This window comes from Jaculus jaculus, chromosome 6 (assembly GCF_020740685.1).
Source record: "Jaculus jaculus isolate mJacJac1 chromosome 6, mJacJac1.mat.Y.cur, whole genome shotgun sequence".
Classification (NCBI taxonomy): domain Eukaryota; kingdom Metazoa; phylum Chordata; class Mammalia; order Rodentia; family Dipodidae; genus Jaculus; species Jaculus jaculus.
In genome coordinates, this window is record NC_059107.1 from 146,757,958 (window position 1) to 146,780,657 (window position 22,700).

The following is a 22,700-nucleotide window of genomic DNA, read 5'->3' on the forward strand; positions in this document are numbered from 1 at the left end:
GACCTGGAAAGGTGTTCACAATGTATTGTTAGGTGAAAGGCGGCTTACAAAACAGTATGCACAGTATGAGCCCGTTTTTATAAAAATATACATATTTAGCAAAGTAAAAGGACAAATGATAGTTATCAAAATATTAACATTAGTTATTTCAACATAGTAGAATGATTGTTAATTCTGCTTAACCACCCCCCTCCCCCTTTTTTCCTATGTGCATTTTCTACAGTAAAGGTTATTTTGGAAAAGGGGGCAGGAGGTGAGGTGTTCTTAACCTCACAAAAGCCCATGTGCTCAAGGCTCCTGGCAAAGTGGAAAGTTCTGTCAGCTCCTCCGGGAAGCTGCTCTGCCTCACACACGTCAGTATCCTGCGAACGTCCTCAACATTTCCTTCTAGGTAAACCATACAACAGACATTTTTGATAGTGTTTAAAAAAAAAAAAAATCCTCTGGCTAGTTGTCACTAGAAAGAATAGATGAGAAAATACAGATCCACACTTTTAAAAAGGAACAATGCAAGTACATACTACTAAATTATACAAAATTACATTATCTGAGCTTAGTTTATTGCAAGATCACGACAGCAAACCAGGTGGTGCTGGCTCGCTCTTCCATCACTCCCAACGCCATCTCCAGTTTGTTCACTTGTGTGTGTGCACGATGATGCCCACATCATAAGATATCAGACATTCCATGAAAAAGGTGGAACGAGGACATTTACCACTGGACTAAAAAAGTTCTCTTCTGGAAGAAGATACTGTAATAGTTGAAGCTATGCTTTGAAAAAAATCAAGTATCAAACAAAAGGGGCACCATTTCTAGAGTGCAACGAACTAAAATGAATTCCAACACTCCTAACTCAAGTAACTAACCCTGCGTGAACAGGCGCAGGGAACTGCGTGGACACTGTGAACGGGCACCACGTTTAGAAGGGCAACAACACTTGCTTCTGTGTTGATTAAATGATTCAGTTACACCCTTTAAAAATGGTGCGCTTAAGCTATACCAAAAAAAGTCAATAAATACAGGAAATACTAAAAATCTAGCTACGTTATCATGCAAGGTATTATATAGGCAAGACAAACTCAAATTTATAATAAAGGCAACTTTCATTCAAAATGAACTCTACCCTTATAGTTTATTAAAAGGGTAAACATGAATTAACCCAGCTGCTTGCTTGAATTACAAAAGTAACATGATTCAATATGAAAATAAGAAACTGTCTACAAATCTGACAGTAATAAACTGCAATATACAATGCATACAGGTGTCATACAGAGCAACAAACTCTCATACAAAACAAAAATATTTTAATACCTTTAAAATCCAAATTTTTTTCTTTAAAATCATTCGTGAAAAAGATTCTCAAGTCAGAATTAACACCTCAATTAGTCAAGCATCAGGAAGCTACATACAGCTACTTAATGTACAAAGAGGCGTCTTCCCTCCAGTCCTTTCCTTCCCTGCCTCTGTTCCAGCATCGCACTCTCACTCTTGACTCTCCCATCATTTCTTCAGATCATGAAAACTGAATTTGCTGAACACCAGAAATCTATGATTAGAAAATTTAAGTTGAATGGGATTTTAAAGCATATAAAAGTAACATATACATATCATAAAAATTCACTGAATAAACAATGGACAGAGAAGTCTACTTCTCATCTCAAGAGATCCAGGCTCCATCCCCTCTAACCAAAGGAGTACCTTTCATAATTTCTGGGGTATCTTCCTAGGAGTCTACCATGCAAATATATACACATATAAGTACATTTTTAATCAAGGAAATTTTAATGAGAAAACAATTTAAGAATCTTATCAGATTTTTATTTTGAGGTAGGGTCTCACTCTAGCCCACGCTGACCTGGAATCCACTATATATTCTCAGGCTGGCCTCAAACTCACAGCAGTCTTCCTACTTTAGCCTCCCAAGTTCTGGAGATTATGCCTGGCTCTTATTAGATTCTTAATAACAGTAATGTGTTGGAGTTACCTGTGATTAAAAAGTTATTGAATAAATTTTTGAAATTGCTTAAAATAGAGACAATAAGTACCCTCACCTGTTGATAGGATGTTGTATAAACCATAACATTTTGTTGTTGACCATCTGTAGTTATTAAGCCAGCTGGTAACTGGTTAGCTTAAAACAAACAAAAAAAACAAGTTAAATGGAAGATAACTGCAACTATTTCTTAGTCTGAACCTTAAGGTTTAATGCCATTATTGTGCCAGCAACTGCCATACATTAATAATGCAATGCCAGGTAAAAATCATGACCCTCAAAAACTGCATTTTTCCTATTGCATTTTTCAGTTTTCTCTTTTCACATCTCTACATTACTTCAGCTAATCTAATTCCCCATGTATAGAAACATGCAAAGAGCCCAACTGGTCTGTGATCAGGCCTAGACCACATCACGAGACCTGTCTATGTGCGATATGCAAGTAAGCAATGAGGCATTCACACAAACACACACATACTTTACATGACAGATCCACTCAACCAGACCTCTTACATCATCAGATTTCCTATTCCCAACTACACCCCTTAGCAGCATCTCTCACATGAACCTCCACCACAATCTAAACTATCAGGAAAGATTTGACAATTAAACCAGGTCATGAACTGGTAACAATCCTTCAGAACAGGGGCATGATGGAAGTGCTGACATTCCAAAACTACTGCTGAAGACATGTAGCACATGTCACTGCTACCAAGTTCCATGACCTGTCTGTCTTCTAAATGCCACTTACTAAATGCCTCCTCTGTAAGCTCTTCACTTAGTCCATCTGTAGCTGAGACAGCTCCACCAATCCCCTTCTCTCCTTTCATAGCCTAGGGAAGATGGAAAGCAAACATCAAGTATTCAAATCAAGCTGTTTTCAAATAAGAAGTTTTACTCATTGCCTAAAATCCTGAACACACACTTTTATTGGGGGTGGGGGTAGGGTCCTCCTCTAGCCCAGGCTAGCCTCAAACTCACAGTGATCCTCCTACCTCTAACTTCCTCAGTGCTGGGATTAAAGGTGTGCGCCACCACATCCAGCTAAGAGAGATTTTATTAACACTTTTGATTATATATGAAGCCCTGCAAGATAACTTTCTATATTATTACAAGACAATGTCATTAGTTACCAGAAATTCTAAAATATTTATGGATGAAAATAAATTATTCTAAGCCAGGTGTGCTATCTTAAAAATAAACTAAACAAGGGCTGGAGAGATGGCTTAGCGGTTAAGCGCTTGCCTGTGAAGCCTAAGGACCCCGGTTCGAGGCTCGGTTCCCCAGGTCCCACGTTAGCCAGATGCACAAGGGGGCACACGTGTCTGGAGTTCGTTTGCAGAGGCTGGAAGCCCTGGCGCGCCCATTCTCTCTCTCTCCCTCTATCTGTCTTTCTCTCTGTGTCTGTCACTCTCAAATAAATAAATAAAAGTTAAAAAAAAAAAAATAAACTAAACAAAATTAATAAATAATAAATTATCCTGATGTAGTGGTACACACATTTATTCCCAGCACTCAGGAGGCAGAGGTAGGAGGACTGCTGTGAGCTCGAGGACAACCTGGAACCTCAGAGTGAATTCTAAGTCAGCCTGTGCTAGAGTGAGACCCTACCTCACAAAAACAAAAAAACAGGGCTGGAAAGATGGCTTAGTGTTTAAGGTGCTTGCTTGCTTGCTATGCTAAAGGACCCATATTTGATTCCCCAGTACCCACGTAAGTTAGATGTACAAGGTGGCACGTGTCTGGAGTTTGTTTGCAGTGGCCAAAGGCCCGGGCATGCCCGTTCTTTTTCTCTGCCTCGAATTCTGTATCTCTCCCTCTCAAATTAATTTACAAAATCATTAAAACTAAACAAATAAAAAAAATTATTCTAATTTGGTCTGGTGAAATGGCTTACTGGTTAAGGCGTTTGCCTGGGAAGCCTAAGGCCCTTGGTTCGATTCCCCAGGACCCACATAAGCCAGATGCACATGCATATGGAGTTTGTTTGCAGTGGCTGAAGACCCTGGCATGCCCATTCTCTGTGCCTCTTCCTCTCTCTCTTAAATAAATAAATTAATTAAAATTTTTTTAAAAATTATTTTGGGGCTGGAGAAATGGCTTAGTGGTTAAGGCGTTTGCCTGGGAAGCATAAGGATCTTGGTTCGATTTATCAGGGCCCACGTAAGCCAGATGCACAAAGGGGCACATGCAGCTGGAGTTCATTTGCAGTGGCTGGAAGCCCTGGTGTACCCATTCTCTTTGCCTCTTCCTCTCTCTGTCATTCTCAAATAAATAAAACAAACAAACAAACAAAAAATATTCTGCTGGACATTGTGGTGCATGCATTTAATTAATCTCAGCATTCAGGAGGCAGAGGTAGCAGGATCGCCATGAGTTTGAGGCCACCCTGAGAATACACAGTGAATTCCAGGTCAGCCTGGGCTAGAGTGAGACCCTACCTCAAAAAATAAAATAAAATAATTCCAATTCCACAGCACATCAAAGAGATGACAGAACTCTACTTTCAGATAATATCAATCGTTCACATCACAACTTAAAAGCCAAGTAGGAAGTACTGAAGACCAAGTTTAGTTTAAAATTTTCAAATCTGTTAGTTTGAGTAAAGTGTTTACTGCGCTATGTCAAAATAAAAGTTTGAACCAACAATCTCTAACGTTCCTAAATACTCTAAGATCTATGATTTGGAAAGTTTTGTGAAGAATTTATACATTCTCTTCCTACTTTTAACGGTTCCATGCAAATATTGACAACTTGAGACTATTTCTAAACCAATGCAAATCTGATGCCAAAGTTGAAGTATAGAATTTAATCAGTCCACAATAAGGGATATAGTTACAATGATCTGCTTTTACTGCCTTAAAAGGCTTTAAGCTTAGCCATGCTGCCCCCAACCACCACCCCTCCCACCGAGGTAGGGTCTCGCACTAGCCCAGGCTGACCTGGAATTCACTATAGTCTCAGGGTGGCCTCGAACTCACAGCAATCCTACCTCTGCCTCCCAAGTGCTGGAATAAAAGGCGTGTGCCACCATGCCCATAGCCAGCATGCACTGCCCCTTTTAAATGAACAGCAGCAAGAAGAAATGCTAAGCACTGGTAACTTGATCCTCTCAGTGATTCTCAGATATGGCACCATACCTTTCCTTTTCAGCCAAGGAAGCCCAAGGCAGAGCTACTTCAGAGTCTGCCCTCATGGCCTCAAGGAAGCTGGAATCCAGAATCCCTTAAATAACTACGTAACTGCTGAAGTTTACGATTAAAGGGGGAAAGGACTTGGTGTTTAAGTACTGTAATTTAGGAGACTACTTCTGAGAAATGTAATATAATTTGCTGTCAAACATTTGCGTATATACTTTAAATATTAAGATTCATCTTTGGGGCTGGAGAGATGGCTTAATGGCCTGCAAAGCCAAAGGATCCAGGTTCAAATCTCTAGAACCCATATATGCCAGATACACAAGGTGGTGCATGCATCTGGAATTCATCTACAGTGGCTACAGGCCCTGGTGGGCCTATTCACGCTCTCTAATAAAGTATAAAATAAAATACAAACAAGGCTGGGCGTGGTGGTGCACGCCTTTAATCCCAGCACTCAGGAGGCAGAGGTTGGAGGATCACTGAGAGTTCAAGGCCTCCCTGAGACTACATAGTGAATTCCAGGTCAGCCTGAGTCAGAGTGAGACCCTTACCTTGGAAAACCAAAACCAAAACCAAAACCAAAAAAAAAAAAAAAAGAGCTGGGCGTGGTGGCACACTTTTTTAATCCCAGCACTCAGGAGGCAGAGGTAGGTAGACTGCTGTAAGTTCAAGATCACCCTGAAACTACGCAGGGAATTCCAGGTCCACCTGGGCTAGTGAGACCCTACCTCAAAAAAATAAAATGAAGGCTTTACTCTTACATGTGTGCATACATGCGTGCATATGCATGCATCGGGGACTTGTCACATGGCATGGAAGGGCAAGCCTATGTGCCTGGCTTGATATCATTGCTAGGGAATTGAACTGGAGCCAACAGCTTTGAAACCAAGTGCCTTTTAAGTGCTGAGCCATCTCTCCACGCCCCCCACCCCTTACTTTTTTGAAGCAAGCCCAGCAGACTGGCCATTTTTTTTAAAGTGAGACAGGGAAAGGCAGAGAACTAGTGCACCAGGGCCTCCAGCCACTGCAATCAAACTCCAGACGCGTGCGCCCCCTGTGCACATGTGCAACATGCATGCTTGAGTCACTTTACACCTGGCTTTACGTGGGACCTGGAGAGTTAAACATGAGTCCTTGGGCTTTGCAGGCAAGCACCTTAATTACTAAGCCATCTCTCCAGCCCTTCCAGTCCCTTTCATGACAGCATCCTGCTTCAGACATTTTACTTACCTCTCTGAATTTTTGAAGGTATAATTTCAGAGGTTCCACATAACTGTCAAAGCCTAGTGTGGACATGGCAAACAAAATGTCCTCCCCGTTGATTGTCTTCCGTTTCTCCTGATGGCACCGTTCACTTGCCTCTGACGTGATGAAGCTTATGAACTCACTCACACACTCCTGAACACACTCTTTGGCATCCTTTGCAATCTGAACAACAGCAAAAATAAATAAATAAACAAAAATAAAAATCATGCAAAATACAGGAAATACAAGTATTACCTTCTAAAACCTGAGAAAAAAACAAGTTCTTTGGCTTTGCAGACAAGCACCTTAACTGCTAAGCCATCTTCTCAGCTCCCCCCCGCACACTATTTTTTAAGACAAGCCTCACTCTAGCCCCAGGCTGACCTGGAACTCACTCTGTAGCCCAGGCTAGACTTGAACTCATGACAACTGTCCAACTTCAGCTTCCCGAGTGCTGGAATTAAAGGTGTGAGCCACTTGTTTTTTAGCCTTGAACTTTTTTTTTAAGTCAACAGAGAGGTATTCATTCTGCAATTTTAAATGCCATTTGTTTTGGTTGATATTCATCTCCCCTCCTTCCAGATTCCAATTTCAAACAAATGCCTTTAACCGCTGAGCCCTCTCTCATCCAGACTCCATTTCACTCTCCAGTATCCTCCCTTTGGTTTACCTATCACCTGTCTTCCTGTCCTCCTCTCCTTCCACCTCCTGCTCATCTTTTTAAATATCTGACAATCTCCTATATATACACAATGCACCCTGATCATGACCCCCCACCCTTTGTGCTCCCCTCTGATGCCCCCCATGGAACCCCTTTTATTAGTTAGTCCCTCTTCTATTTTGATGTTGCTCATCTTACTCTTGGTTACCGTTCTATCTTTAAAGGTTTTACCCATACATTTTATATGTATACATACTTATACAAGCTAGGATCCACACATCAGAGAAAACATGGTGGTTTGGTCTTTCAGAGCTTAGGTAACTTCACTTAATTTCTCTCTAGCTCTACCCATTTTCCTGCAAATTCATAATATCCTTTTTCTTTCCTGCTAAACAGAATTCCACAGTGTATATGTACTATTTTCCTAATCCACTGGCATCCAAGCTGATTCAAATTCTTAGCTATTTTAAGTAGAGCAGCAATAAACATGGATGTACACGGATCTCTGTAGTAGTGTATGTGGTTCTTGGGGAAGGTCCCCAGGAGTCAACTTTTGGTCCTCTGGCTGTACTTCTCCAGTGCTTTATGCACGCTGCAGCAAGTGCTTTAGCCCTTTAAACCCAGCACTCGGGAGGCACAGGTAGGAGGATCACTGTGAGTTCGAGGCCACCCTGGAACTACAGAGTGAAATCCAGATCAGACTGAGATAGAGTAAGACCCTGCGTGAAAACCATCCCCCCAAAAAAGTGTATTTATCTAAAAGCTTTATTGCCCCCACAAACTTTTATAAAGATAAAAAAAGTTTACTAGGTGATGATTTTAGAAAACAGGGAAAATGGTCTTTTCCTACTCTTATAATGGTCTTGTGTAGGTAGTGTCAGGAGGAAAAGACCATGACATCAAAATAAAAAGGGAGACCGATTGAGTTTGGGAGGGGATATGATGGAGAATGGAATTTCAAAGGGGAAAGTGGGGGGGGGGGTATTACCATGGGATACTTTTAATAATCATGGAAAATGTTAATAAAAATTGAGAAAATCTGGGCTGGAGAGATGGCTTAGCGGTTAAGAGCTTGCCTGTGAAGCCTAAGGACCCCGGTTCAAGGCTCGGTTCCCCAGGTCCCACGTTAGCCAGATGCACAAGGGGGTGCACGTGTCTGGAGTTCGTTTGCAGAGGCTGGAAGCCCTGGCGCGCCCATTCTTTCTCTCTCCCTCTATCTGTCTTTCTCTCTGTGTCTGTCGCTCTCAAATAAATAAATAAAAATTAAAAACAAAAAGACACAGTAGGAAATGGCTGCCTGTAAGCCAAGGAGAGGCCTTGGAATAAACCAACACCACCAACATCTACAACTTTCGGTCTCCAAAAATGTTAAAAAAAAAAAAAAAATTGAGAAAATCTAAAAAAAAAAATAGGTAAAATGAATTTTACCTCAAATCAAGTAGTAAGTTTAGTGATGAAGGTTCTGGTTTTTGTTTTTTTTTTTTTCCCAAGGTAGGGGTCCAGGCTGACCTGGAATTCACTTGGCAGTCTCAGGATGGCCTTGAACTCACTGCTATCCTCCTTCCTCTACCTCCCGAGTGCTGGGATTAAAGGCGAGTGCTGGGATTAAAGGCGTGCACCACCACACCTGGCAGAGTTGTTTTCTTTTTTGTGAGGTAGGGTCTCTAGTCCAGGCTGACCTGGAATTTACTATGTAGTCTCAGGGCAGCTTCAAACTCACAGAGATCCTCCTACTTTGCTGAGTGCTGGGGTTAAAAGCATGCACCATCATGTCCATTGTTTTTTGTTTTTAGACACTGTCTAACTATGTAGCCATAGTGAGACTGGAACTCTATACATAGCCCAGGCTTGCTTCCCACTTCAGCCTCCATATGCTGGGATCACAGAAGTGTGCTACCATACTCAGAGGGATGAACTGTTTCATTTTTTTTTTTTTTTTTTTTTTTTTTTGGTTTTTCGAGGTAGGGTCTCACTCTGGTCCAGGCTAACCTGGAATTAACTCTGTAGTCTCAGGGTGGCCTTGAACTCACGGCGATCCTCCTACCTCTGCCTCCCGAGTGCTGGGATTAAAGGCGTGCGCCACCACGCCCGGCTTGTTTCATTTTTTTTAAACTTTATTGACGATTAGTGATGAGGTTTAAAATATATTTCTTTTTATTTATTTCAGAGATAGAAAGAAAAAGACAGACAGAGAAAATGGGTATGCACATGAAAGAGCCTCCTACCACTGCAAGGAACTCCCAACCCATGTACTTTGTCCATCTGGCTTACATGGGTACTAACTAGAAGTCAAACCCAGGCCTGAGTCAGGCTTTTCAAGCAAACAACTCTAACTGCTGAGCCATCTCCCAAGCCCTAGTGATGAGTTTTTCAAACAAGACGTTCTAATTCTACTTTTTGAAGGAATGTATGCTAATATCTCCAATTATTTAAAAACAGTTGTTTCCAAATTCCAGGATTTTTAATTTTATTTATTTTTATTTTTTTGGTTTTTCAAGGTAGGATCTCACTCTAGCTCAGGCTAACCTGGAATTAACTCTGTATTCTCAGCGTGGCCTCGAACTCATGGCAATCCTCCTAGCTCTGCCTCCCAAGTGCTGGGATTAAAGGCATGCGCCACCACGCCCGGCTCCAGGATTTTTTTTTTTTTTTTGAAAGTCTTACTATAAGTCTAATGTAACCCTGTTTTGCTAAAATATTATAGTTACATATGGAGCACACATGAAGATGTGATGGAATGAAACTGCAACACTGTTCAATTACAAGTAATCAGAAATAAAGATGGGATTGGCTGAGTACGTGACCATGCGGGCAGCACGTGGTCTCATGCTCCCCCCAAAGCCAGTCACCCTCTCCTCAGCGTTACCTTTCCTGTTTGAGGTATGGCATTCTTCATTATCCTAGCCACATTTGCAATCGGAAGATATATATCTTGTTCTCTGAAACTTTCTTTTGAGCCATTTGTATCTTCATGATCATTCATGCTGTCCTCAGTATCTAAAGAATGTAAAAAAAAAATCTGAAATGACTAAGAATAAGAACCAGTATATTAGGGATTAAGATAAACTCTTTCCATGATTTTTCTCAGGGCTTGAAATGACCTTATTAATTTCAAATTCACTGCATAGAATTTTGTCCTCATTCAAATTCTACTATCCTATAAAGCTTTCCAAAGTGAGTTTTCCTTTCATAAAATACCCCAAATGCTTCTCTTTGACACATGAGATTTTTACGCTTATTTTTACTTCTCATTTGCCCTAGTAACGTTGTGGTCCGTGACACCTGGTTTCAGCTTTGTGTGTCCCAGGACTTGGCCCAGCACCTTCCACAGAGCAGCTGCTCACAAGTCCTCACGGCCTGACTTAGCTATGAAGTTTACACACCCGTAACCTATGGCTTTGAACACTGTGAGACCAAGAGGTTATGTGTTTACTCAAAAGTCAAGTTTATATAAGCTTGTATGTATAAAGTTTATGTGGTATAAAACTTAACATTTTCACGGACCTATTCATATCAAATTTAAATTCAAGAAAGACTAGAAAAACTAGACTTGACTATGTCTGCTCCAAGTGGATTGCTAATATAGTAACTGGTTTTTACAAAGCTATAGCAGTGAGTGATCCAACTTTTCTTACAGAACATGTATTTGCAAGTTGTAAGCATTTAGTAACTGAAGCTTTACACAGTCTCTTATAAACTTCTCACTTCTTTTATACATACTCAGTAAGCAGGGCATACTGCTTAAAAATTTTTCAAGGTAGGGTTTCACTCTAATTCAGGCTGACCTGGAATTCACTATGTAGTCTCAGGGTGGCCTTGAACTCATGGTGACCCTATCTCTGCCTCTTCAGAGCTGGAATTAAAGGTGTGCATCACCACAGCCGACCCCCAGGGCAGACATTTTATGTGTATAAAATATCAAATATCTATTTTAGGATGAAATACTAATCCCCTTATAACTCCTAAAAACATATCCTTTTTTTTTCCCTTTTCAAGGTAGGGTCTCACTCCAGCCCAGTCTGACTTGGAATTCACTCTATTCTCAGGGTGGCCTTGAACTAACGGTGATCCTCCTACCTCCGCCTCCCGAGTGCTGGGATTAAAGGTGTGCGCCACCACACCAGCTTCTAAAAATATATCTTAAGTTTTAATTTTATAAACTTAAAATGTCATGAAAGCAAATTATTTCTGATAGCTCAAGGTAATATGCCACTGTGATATGTGGCATACTTTCTCAATGCAAAGAAAGGTAAGTTTTTACACAAATACTACAAACAATAGCCAGCAATTTAACTCACTTTTGTTTTTGTTTGTTTCTTCAAAGCAGGGTCTCACTCTAGCCCAGGCTGATCTGGAACTCGACATAGCCCCAGGCTGTCCTTGAACTCAACCTCCTTCCTTGGCCTCCAGAGCAAGTGCTGGCAGTTAAAGGTGTGACCAGCCACACCTTAGTGGAGACAGCCTAGGGCCATCTGAGCTATATTCCCAGCTCTGTTATTTATATTTTAACCTCTCTGAGACAGGGTCTTGTTGAATTGCCCAGACCTGCCCTAAACTTGTCATCCTCCAGTCTCAACCTTCTGAACAGTTAGGGTTACTGGTCTGTGCTGCTGTTTTAGACTCTGAAGAACTGGGATATGAGGTTGCTAATGTTCCTGTCAAGACACATGACCTAGAACACCACATTAACAAGTGCTCACTTCCTAGCTTGCGGCTCTTACCATCATGAGGCTGGATGACATAGTGACTCCCTCCAATGTAGTCCGCGGATATCCCTAGCTGAGAGGCATCTGTTGTGGAGCTGTCACCGTCCATCTAGGAGGAAAGCAAGCCGTTCAGTGCTCTTCAGGAAGAGTTGTACAAAACCAGCAGACTCGATGCTCCTTCGCTGTCAACCATGGGCCAATTATTTCTCAGAGATTTAAGCTTACTAAAAGAAAACATTTATACTTGGAAACTGTTCCATACTTTGCCAACTACTCAAGATCCCCATCCATCTTCCATACGTGATGAGCATAAAACCCACAGGGAAACAAACAAGGACATACACCTCAAGCACGTGCCTGCCTCTCAGTTTTCAATTGCATAATTGTTAAATACAGTCCAGGCCGCCTCAATTGACAACCTGATGTACCCCTGCAATGCTGGACAAAGCCAGTATCCGTTTAGTAGCCTGCAAGTCACCTAAGCTTTCATCTTTAGCTTTTAAAACCTACACTCCTACCTGCTCTTCCTCCTGTTGCACATCCTTTGTGTGTGTGAGCTGCTGTGTGGGGAACAGGCAAGCTCATCTCTGCAGTTCAGTCCCCATGCCACACAGAAGTACACCCACATTTCTTTTAGACAGGGTCTCCATATATAGCCCAGACTGAACTTGCAATTTTTCTGCCTGGGCCTTTTGAAGGCTTGGATTCACCCAGGCACAAGGTACCAAGCTTCTCAACCACATTTCAAATGAGCCCACTACTTCGGATTCTAATGGACGTTTTATTTCCTATTTTCCCAGCCTCTCAAACGTTTTGGTTCTTTTAAGAAAAAAAGGAAGTAGCCTGGGCCTGGTGGCGCACGCCTTTAATCCCAGTGCTCAGGAGGCACAGGTAGGAGAATCGCTATGAATTTGAGGCTACCCTGAGACTACATAGTGAATTCCAGGTCAGCCTAAGATAAAGTGAAACCCTACCTTGAAAAACCAAAAAAAAAAAAAAAAAAAAAAAAAGAAAGAGAGAGAGAGAAACAAAGAATCTGAAAGATCAACACATAAAGATGGGAAAATTACAACCACAGACAAGAAGACAATGTCTCTTCTCCCACCCTCCCAGTCTCAATGTAGCCCAGGCTGGCCCTGAATTCATAGCAATTTTCCTACCTCTGCCTCTTGAGTGCTGGGATTAAAGGCATGCGCCACCATGCCCAGCCAGCTTTTGATATTTATCTGACTTTAAAGTACTGGGCTAGTTTCCAAGAGTTCGTTAACATGACATCTCTTTCATGCATATGTTGACTTTGATGTCTAATTCAGTTGTACATACAGAGAGATTTCTGTAATTTATGCAGCTATCTTAAGGGGCCATTAACAAAGTACAGAGGCACACAGCTCCTATTTATTTACTGGCTTTTAAAAAAATTTTGGTAGGGTCTCACTGTGGCTCAGACTGATCTGGAATTCACTATGTAGTCTCAGGGTGGCCTCAAACTCAAGGGGATCCCCCTACCTCTGCCTCCCAAGTGCTGGGATCAAGGTGTGTGCCACCACTCTCAGCTTATTTACTGAATTAAAATTTTTTGTTTATTTTTATTTATTTATTTGAAAGTAAGAGAGAGAGAAAGAGGCAGATAGAGAGAGAGAGAATGGCGCACCAGGGCCTCCAGCCACTGTAAACGAACTCCAGACGCGTGCGCCCCCTTGTGCATCTGGCTAACATGGGTCCTGGGGAATTGAGCCTGGAACCGGGGTCCTTAGGCTTCACAGGCAAGCGCTTAACCACTAAGCCATCTCTCCAGCCCTATTTACTGAATTTTTACTGGTCTCTGAATAATTAGGAGCAGCATTACTAGTTCCACTTCATATGGAAACAATACTGTCCTCCCATCTTATACTGATATAAATGAATGTAAATGTTGCCCCAGCATAAAATGCTATTTTCATCATAAAATGCTGAGATATTACGAGTGCAACCTTTATTGGATATTCAATAGATTTACGGGCCATGAAGGGATGGCCCATTGGGACAGCCAGGGGTTAGGACTCATTTTACAATGCTCTAGGGAAGAGCGAGTTGAAGGAGAGAGGACAAACATGGGTTTCAGAACCTACTACTGCAAACACACCGTTTTTGTGGGGGAAACCAGTAACACACTATATGGGACAACATTCAAGTAACCAGGTAGATCTGGGAGATGAATTAATGTATAACCAAAAATACTAAGGGCAAAAACCTGAATCCTGTATTGTCTCATCACACACGCGACTTAGCAGTGGGATTGCCACTGGATTAACAGCGCTGGCCTCACTGAGCCTGAGTCTTCTAAGTAGGAGGACAAAGCCCTCTCAGAGCTGTCTGAGACCAGAGCGCTGCTCAGACGGTCCTGGACTTAGTAAACGCCAGACACCAGCTCCCAGCCTGCTCCTCTGGAGTTGCACATCTTCTGCTTAATTGTCAGTGTCTCTGGTTCTGGAAGTTTTTGCTTTTCTGTCACTTCATACCTTCTGTTCCTCTCTTTTCTTTCTTCTATTAAAATCCCTCCCTAGGGGCTGGGGAGATAGTTCAATGGTTAAAGGTACTTGCTACCAAAGCCTGCTGTCCCTGGATCCAATTACCTGGTACCCACATAAAACCAAATGCACAAAGTGGCACAAGCATCTGGAGTTCATATGCAGTGGCTGGAGGCCCTGGCATGCCCTGACTTTCTCCCTTTCATGCTTGCAAAAAAAATTTTTTTAATCCCACCCTAGACTTTAATCCCAGTATTCCCTATTCTGCAGGTGGTTTTTTGGTTAATTCCATTCTACAATCAAAATATCAATGTTCTCTTGTTAGAAGACAAGGGCACCAGTACATGCTCTCAACATGATCAGCCTAGCCTTTCATTCTGACAACATTCTAGCCACTCTGCTAAATGCAAAGGATGGAGGGATAAAGACTTTTCTGTAAAAATTATAAAACAGAATGAAGCCAGGCATGGTGGCGCACACCTTTAATCCCAGCACTCGGGAGGCAGAGGTAGGAGGATCACCATGAGTTTGAGGCCAGCCTGAGACCCTACTTTGGAAAAAACAAACAAAAGACACAGAATGAAGACTACAAATGAGCCAACACACATTTTACTATGTGAGCACATGCTATGTGTGGTCATGCAGCAGTCAACACCACAGGTAAGGTCATTCCACAGGGAAAACACATGTTACATCAGCTGAGGACAGGGTGAGGGGTGGAGTGCACAGTCTATTGGTTCTTCCAGGACACCAGCTCTGGAGCTGAATCAGCAAGTTTGAATTAATCTTATCCTGCTATGTACAGGCCATGAGACCTGGAGCAAGTCAGATAACAGGACTTTGAACCTCACAGGCTCCTTCATAGGTCAGGAGACAGTCCATATAAATACTCATATAAGCACCTACAAATGTTATGCATATTCAATAATTACAAATAATCAATGAGTACCAAATGCTAAGAAAAATAAGCTTTGCTGTTTGCCATGTGACCCTGTTTCAAAAGGGCTTCGCTAGTCTGAGGGATCAAGGATGAAGGACCGTGCTAGGAATGGCATTTAGACTGAGACTGGAAGAGGAATACAAATCAGTCAGGCAAAACTAAATAAAACAATAGTAGTAACAGAAAGCGATAAGGGCAGGTCCACACAGGAGAAACACTGAAGAGGTTAAACAGGGTCTTGTGGACAAGAGTAAATCAAACAGGCACTTTTAGCAAGTGTGCAATACAGAATTCCTTCCAGTGCAGAAAATGGCCTGAAGGGGAGCAAGAATAGAAGTAGAAGACCAGAGGGACTGATGCTGCTATACTGGGAAGGAAGTCAGGCAAGACAATCACCCAGCACTCTGCAGGACATAGCCTGGGCATGGAGAAGCTGAGCCCTGGGACAGCCAGACAGGACTTGGTGCCTGGCAGCAGAAAAGCTCAGGCAAAAGCCCAGAAGGATGCTGGGATTCTGCTGGCTGGCGGGAACAGAAGGCTGTCACTGCAAGAACAAGAGAGTTGGGCAATGCAGGGCCTAGCTGACGTTGGTGACCATGACGTACCATGGTACACATGCCCAGGCTTGGTGAGAGCAGAGAAACTCAAGTGTTGGATCTGTTGCAGGCAAGCAAGGAAGACGCGTGTTCAGAATAACATGGGGCAGGAGGGCAGCAAAATGATGAAGTGCTCTAGTCGAGGGAACTGATAAACACAGGACAGGAAATCTCACTGTGCTAAGCGCGGTGCTCAGTGAATCCTACTCATTTAGTTGAACTAACAGACTGTTATCTAAAATACGTTAGTCGGAAAATGCATTTTCATTCTATTTCGATATAGCAGTAAACTATGCTAATTTGTCAGCATTAATACAGCAAGTGCACAAGTATAGTTGTGTTCTCTTTAATATGCTTGCATTTACCAAACACTTTCTAAATATCTCATGTGACGTCATGGTCCTATGCAGCAGCTTAGGAAAGCTGAGGTGGGGGCTACAGAAATGACTCAGTGGGTCAAGTACAAGTATGAGGGAGTTTGGATCCTCAGGACCCATGTAAAGCCTGGCATAACAGCACAGGCCTGTAAGCCCAGCGGACTGCAGGTGAGATGGGGGGTGGAGAGAATTCCTGGAAGGCCATGGGCCAGCAAGTCTGGCATCCACAACAGTGAATAACCAAAGGCACTACCTCAAACAAGGTAGACAAGGACTGACATCTGAAGTGGTCCTCTGCTCTCCACACACACATCACAGCACACATACTCTCATCTCTCTCACAGATAAGACACAGCACACATTAAAACAAACAACAACAACAACAAAAAAAAAATCAAGGCAGATGCTGCTGAGGACTTTCCTAAGGTGACAGAGGAAGTGGGACCTCAGAGGGCAAGTTCTTTATAGATTACACTCCTGGTAGTTTTCCTTCTAGTCTCCAGGCGCCCCAAATTCTCACCCTATGGATTACTAATTGAAAGCATGCAAGCTGCTTCACAAACAAGGCCCTTAGTAGAGTGGCGTGACTCTGGACTGCGGGTCTGTGTGCTGGCTCCTGGGAGGGCTGGCCTGGGTTGGAGGAACAGCTCCCATACACTAGTTGTGTCTGAACAAGTGACCGTGCCAGGACAAGTTATTACACAAAACATTTCGTTTCTCTCTCTCATAACCTGCTCTTGCACTTTTATCTCTCTCTCTCTTTTTCTTCAAGGGAGGGTCTCACTCTAGCCTAGTCTGCCATAGTCTCAGGCTCACTTAGATTTTGGCGTCCACGCTCTGCCCTTCTTTTATCTTTTTTTTTGTTAATTTGAGAGGGAAAGAGACAGAAAGAGACATAAAGATAGAGACAGAGAAAGACAATGGGCATGCCTAGGTCTTTAACTGCTGCAAATGAACTCCAGACGCATCACCCCTTGTGTGCATGTGCAACATTGCACACTTGCATCTGGCTTATGTGGGACCTGGAGATTTTTTTTTTATTATTTGTTTGAGAGTGACAGACACAGAGAGAAAAAAGGATAGAGGGAGAGAGAGAGAATGGGCGCGCCAGGGCTTCCAGCCTCTACTAACGAACTCCGCGCCCCCTTGTGCATCTGGCTAACGTGGGACCTGGGGAACCGAGCCTCGAACCGGGGTCCTTAGGCTTCACAGGCAAGCGCTTAACCGCTAAGCCATCTCTCCAGCCCGGACCTGGAGATTTGAACATGACTTCTTAGGCTTTGCAGGTAAGTGCCTTAACCTCTAAGCCCTTTCTCCAGCCCACTTCTTTTATCTTTTTGAGGCTCGTGTATTCTGGTTCCCCTTGGTGGCTTCCCTACCATTCAGAAGCATGCAGTCTCATTGCACACACCCTGCACTGTGAACATGCGAACAGGTAAGACCTTACTTTACTCCCCTAGCTTTCATTCTCACCCTGACACATGGTCCTTAAACACCCCCTTAAACTCCCTGATGCATGCTTTTTTAACTCTAACATGCTTCTAAAACCACTCTTAAATTTCCAATGATCTTGCCTTCATCCAACTAGACAGACCTTTGTAGTACTGGCTTCCACACGTGTGTGCTATGAATTCTCTTCTCCCTCAACCTCCAAAGCAATCATTTTTCCTGGCTTATTCTATCCTCCATATCCCCTAATAGTTACCTTCAATCCACATTCATTGTTTCCTTTCTTCTGGTACTCTAAATGGACTCATTAAACATACCTCTATGCTCATAAATGCTAACTACAGCCACATGAGCAACTATCACTGTAAAATTAGTGACTGGAAGTACAACTCCTCTCACCACCCTTGACAAAGGAGAAGACCCTCTCCTTTTGTGAGGAGCACCGCCCCTACCCTTCTAGACCAACTATACCCATGCTATCTTGGGTTCTTCCATCCCCTTCAGGATATCTTTCATGGTCACCTCGTCAAACATCTCTTGGACTGGAGAGATGTGTCAATGGTTATGGCACTTGCCTGCAGTTCAATTCCTCAGTACCCATGTAAAGCCAGAAGCAAAGTGATGCATGCATCTAGAGTTTGTTTGCAGTGGCTAGAGGCCCCAGCGCACCCATTCTTTCTTTCTCTCCCTCCTTGCAAATAAATAAATAAATACACACACACACACACACACACACACACACACACACACACACAAAATCTCCTGCCTGACTAAAGAGATGGCCCTTGCCTGGCTAAGGGGCAAGCCTAAGGACCCAGGTTCAATTCCCCAGTACCCACATAAGCCAGATGCACATGATGGTGCATCCTTCTGGAGTTTGCAGGGACTAGATGCCCTGATGTGCCCATTCTCTCTCTCCCCCACCTCCCTTTCTTTCTCTCTCTCATAAATTTAAAAAAAAAAAAAAAAAGGCTGTAGAATTGGCTTAGTGGTTAAGTCACTTGCCTGCAATGCCAAAAGACCCAGGTTCAGTTCTCCAGGACCCACATAAGCCAGATGTACAAGGTGTCACATGCTTTTGGAAGCCCTGGAATGCCCATTCTCTCTCTGACTCTTTACCTTCTGAATCTGCTTTTAACTTTTCTAGATCCAATGGATTCTGACCCACCCCCGTAGCATCCTGCTTTAAGACCTTCCATTCTGCGGCACTGCTTCCACGGCTCTTTTCTTGAACCTGCTCAAGTGCTCTGCCTCAGATCCAAGGCTCGTGTGCACACAATCCAAACTGAATCTGTCTTGGTCTCTTTTCTATCTTTCCGGCTAATAAAAAATCTTAGTGCTGTAATGTGCCTTTCTGAGAGATCGATTGACAAATGTTGCTCTCATTTTAGGAGTAAGGCATGACTCACAGAAATGGTGACAGACCAGCAGTCATAGGACAAAGTAGCAAATCGTAGCTAAATATCCACACAGGCCATGTACAGCTCTTCTCCTTGGTATCCTTGGAAATCCCATCAGACCATTTGGTCTCTGTCTCTACGACCAGCCTCCAGGCCAAGTGACTCACTCCTGCCTCTTAAGTTTTTGCTCTGGGCGACACCCTTTACCTAGCCAAATCCCACACCCACCCTTCAGGCTCAGTGCTGGCCCAAGCACCCACATGACATTCCCTGGCCAACCACACCCTCCTCCTCTTTCCACCTGTTACACACTAAAGGCCCCAAGCCAGCCGGGAGGCTCTGTACCCAGAGGCCACTGCAGCACTGAGGGGCCACACACTCACTGACCAAAGAGAAGCAAAGGGAAGCGCAGAGGTACTATCTGTCAAAACTTAGAGACCTGTACCATGTCGGCATTCTTATTACATCAGCTACCGCTTCATATCAAATTAACACCCCAAAATGGTAAAATATACTTACTGTCATGAAATACTGCCAGAATCGGGTTCTCTGGTGCCCACAAACACTGTCTATAATGTATCTGATTCTTGCTTGATTTCAGCCTATAAAATAAAACATCTATTAGCCGTAAACACACAGCACCTACGGGTCCACTTTCCAGTAAATCTGCAAGAGAACATGTAACTACCTATTGTACTTGGTCATGAAGGGTAAAAAAGCAAACACCCAATAAATATCTGTTGAACTGGAAAGCGTATTTCAGAACCCCCCCCCCTCATAAAATAGTAATTCCACGGGGAAAGAAGAATCTGCATTCCCAATAATCCTGAATTCATTTTCATGATATTACAAAGTAGGGACCAAATTATATATTATGCATAAGTCTGCAAAGTCACATACGTAAGTTTCATGAAATATTAACAATAAGGATATAAATTCTTCAATTCTCCACTTAATTTTTTAAAAAGTTTATCTTATTTGAGAGAGAAAGAGAGAGAATGGGAGCACCAGGGCCTCCAGCCGCATGCACCACCTGGTGCATCTGGCTTAGGTGGGTCCTGGGGAATCGAATGTTGGTCCTTTGGCTTTGCAGGCAAGTGCTTTAACTATAAAGCCATTTCTCCAGCCCTCGACTTAATTTTTTTTATTTTTGGGGGTTTTATTTCAAGGCATGGTTTCTCTCTAGCCCAGGCCAACCTGGAATTCACTATGTAGTCTCAGGGTGGCTTTGAATGCACAGCCATCCTCCCACCTCTGCCTCCCTCATGCTGGGATTAGAGGCGCCACCACGCTGGGCTCTCCATTGAAAGCTCAAAGGAGAGGAAAAATCACCTCAGATGGTAATGCATTTAAACTAAGTATCTTACATTACAGTGAAAAGATACATGCAGCTCAGAAGAAATACCAAAACAAACCAAAAGTCCCATCAGACCCTCATTTGTAACTGAAGGGCCAACCTTTCGGACAACAACTGCATCTGCATAGCACTTCTGGCTAACTGTGAGACACAAGTGGGAAAGAATCAATTACAATATTACCACCTTTGTTTCTCTTTTGCTCTTCTCCTCTACTCAGATGAAACAATTAAATGGGGATGGTGCATGCCAAAACAAAACAGAGCCTTTTGGTGTTAATTTTAAAAGAAGAAATGCAGACTTGCATTCAAGCATGAAATCTAGTAAATAGCAGAAAAAAGTGTTGCCACTGAGTTGAAGTTTTAAAATGCCATTAAACGGTCCAGGCAGCAAAGCCTGACATATGCTATAATCTCAAGTCATTTCCAATGTCTGTATATTTTTAGTGTCATGTTTTTTCTTATAGTGTCTCTTTTTATGGATCAAAGACTCCCACAGTAGCTACCAAAAAAAAAAAAAAAAATTCAGGGTGACTTTGAGCACTTAAAACATGGGGACATATATATTCATATTCTTGCTTAGAATGAGTGGGGAGAAATACCACAGCAGACACCCAAATAGTTGACTATAGATTTAGATTCAGTACATTAAAAATAAAACTACTATCGCCTCATATGGTATGCATTTTCCTAAGGGCAGGTTGTGATGTATGCAATAGCTCAAGGGAATGCATACATCTGCTTAATGTTTGAAGAAAATGCAAATTTGTATCCAAGAAAAGCAGTAGTCCCTTCCTCCAATCTCCGGCACCAACAACCGGTTTTGCATCAATAAAATCCTTAAATTAAGCTACTAGAGCAGTGTGAAGACAGAACTGCCTTAAGGGGAAAAAAAAAGAATTGTGGCTAAACTTAACAAGACCCCTATTGATAACTGTTGACTCGTTGAGCCCATCACTACGTTGCAGATTACTTTCCATACTTCAGGAGCTCAAGCTACCTGAGTCATCTGTGCCAGAAATCATGGAACTAAGGAATCCGAGCTGGATTAGTGGGATGCCATGTTTTTTTAAAGATCATCTGCTACCTAACCCCATCTAAATTGTCTTCCTGGAGTACTTTAGACGAGAATGCGATTTGTGGGGGCTGTGTTAAAATTCTTTGTTCTCGCAGATTCCCAACTGACTCCTCAAGGCCTGGCATATCCTCCCACCACCACCGCCACCGATGATTAAAAACCTGAGTCCAATCCTCAAGGCTTCCTTCCCACCTTCGGGGCAAGTCCGGGGACCGCAAGCCGCCAGATGGCTGCATTCTGTCGGCGCACACCAGACTGCAGGGGAGCCAGAGCCAATCCTTCCTTCCTCCCGGGGACCTGGCGGCTTCCCCACGCAGGTGCTGGGGTGGCCCCGGACAGCCCCGCATTCCCCGGCGTCCGGCCCCCGCGCCCCACGCCCGACCGCTCGCTCGCTCGCCGCCGGGGCGCGGGAGACAAAGCGGCCGGACCGCCCGGCTCCCGGGAAGGCGCGCGCCGCGGCGGGAGCCAGGCAGGCAAGGGTCGGGCCGGAGCCCGCGCCGCATCCCCCGCCCCGCGGTCGGTTCCCGGCACAAAATGGAGCCGAGTCGGAGGGGCGCCGCCGCGAGGGCCGCCCGGGCCCGGAGCTCGTTCGCTCGCTCGCTCGCGGCCGAAGAGCGGGAAGCCGCCGGCCCCCGCCGCCCCGCGCGCACAAAGAGCCGCGCCGCTGCCGGCCCCGCAGCGGAGCGGCCTCGTCTCGTCGGCCCGGCCCGGCCCTGGCCCCGGGGCCGCGGGGCCCCGACTCGGCCCCGGCGGGAGGGGAAGAGAGGGCGGACGGCTGACGGGAGAGGCGAGTGCCCCCGGCCGCGGCGGCGTTGGCGGCGGGGACGGCGCCGGGAGGAGACGGACATTTCATTCGAGCTAAAGTGGAGTCGGTTTAGGAGCGATCATTGGCCGAAGCGAGACACAAACCTCCAATGCAGCCCTGGTTGGCTCCCGTCTCCAATCGGCTGTTTGGTTGGACAGAAAATGGCTGCGAAGGAACCAGTCCCAGCGCGGAGCTCCGCTTCCAGCGCTCGGCCTCCCCTCCCTCCGCCGCGGGCCGCTTCCTCCAGCGCGACACCCTCCCTCCGCGCAGCCCGCGCCCGCGAGGCCACGCCCCCGGCCACGCCCCCGGCCACGCCCACCCGCGGCGGCAGCCTGCGGATCGGCGGCGCTGCGCGCTGGCTGGCTCGCCGGCTCGCTGGCTGGCTTCGGAGGGACCCGGTGCTAGCGGAGGTCTGCGCCCGCCGACTCACGCTGCTCCCCCGGGCCCGG

The 22,700-nt window shown here is 44.3% G+C and overlaps 1 protein-coding gene across 6 annotated transcripts; it reads right to left on the reverse strand.

Annotated features, from left to right (window-relative positions):
- On the reverse strand, positions 1-22,485 carry Nfyb (nuclear transcription factor Y subunit beta). 6 transcript variants are annotated; one of them, XM_045153639.1, is made up of 8 exons: positions 22,356-22,485; positions 19,534-19,616; positions 11,761-11,854; positions 9,906-10,036; positions 6,364-6,561; positions 2,745-2,826; positions 2,052-2,131; positions 1-1,531 (listed from the first exon to the last, which is right to left on the reverse strand). In XM_045153639.1, the coding sequence occupies exons 2-8, from the start codon at positions 19,537-19,539 to the stop codon at positions 1,514-1,516; spliced, it is 609 nt and encodes a 202-aa protein (XP_045009574.1). In that variant the 5' UTR covers positions 19,540-19,616; positions 22,356-22,485; the 3' UTR covers positions 1-1,513. The 6 variants fall into 6 exon arrangements, with proteins under 6 accessions (XP_045009574.1, XP_045009569.1, XP_045009572.1 ...); XM_045153634.1 differs by having other exon boundaries at positions 1-1,546; positions 22,356-22,484; XM_045153637.1 differs by having other exon boundaries at positions 1-1,546; positions 11,761-11,969; positions 22,356-22,484.
- Between the last annotated feature and the right edge of the window lie 215 nt (positions 22,486-22,700).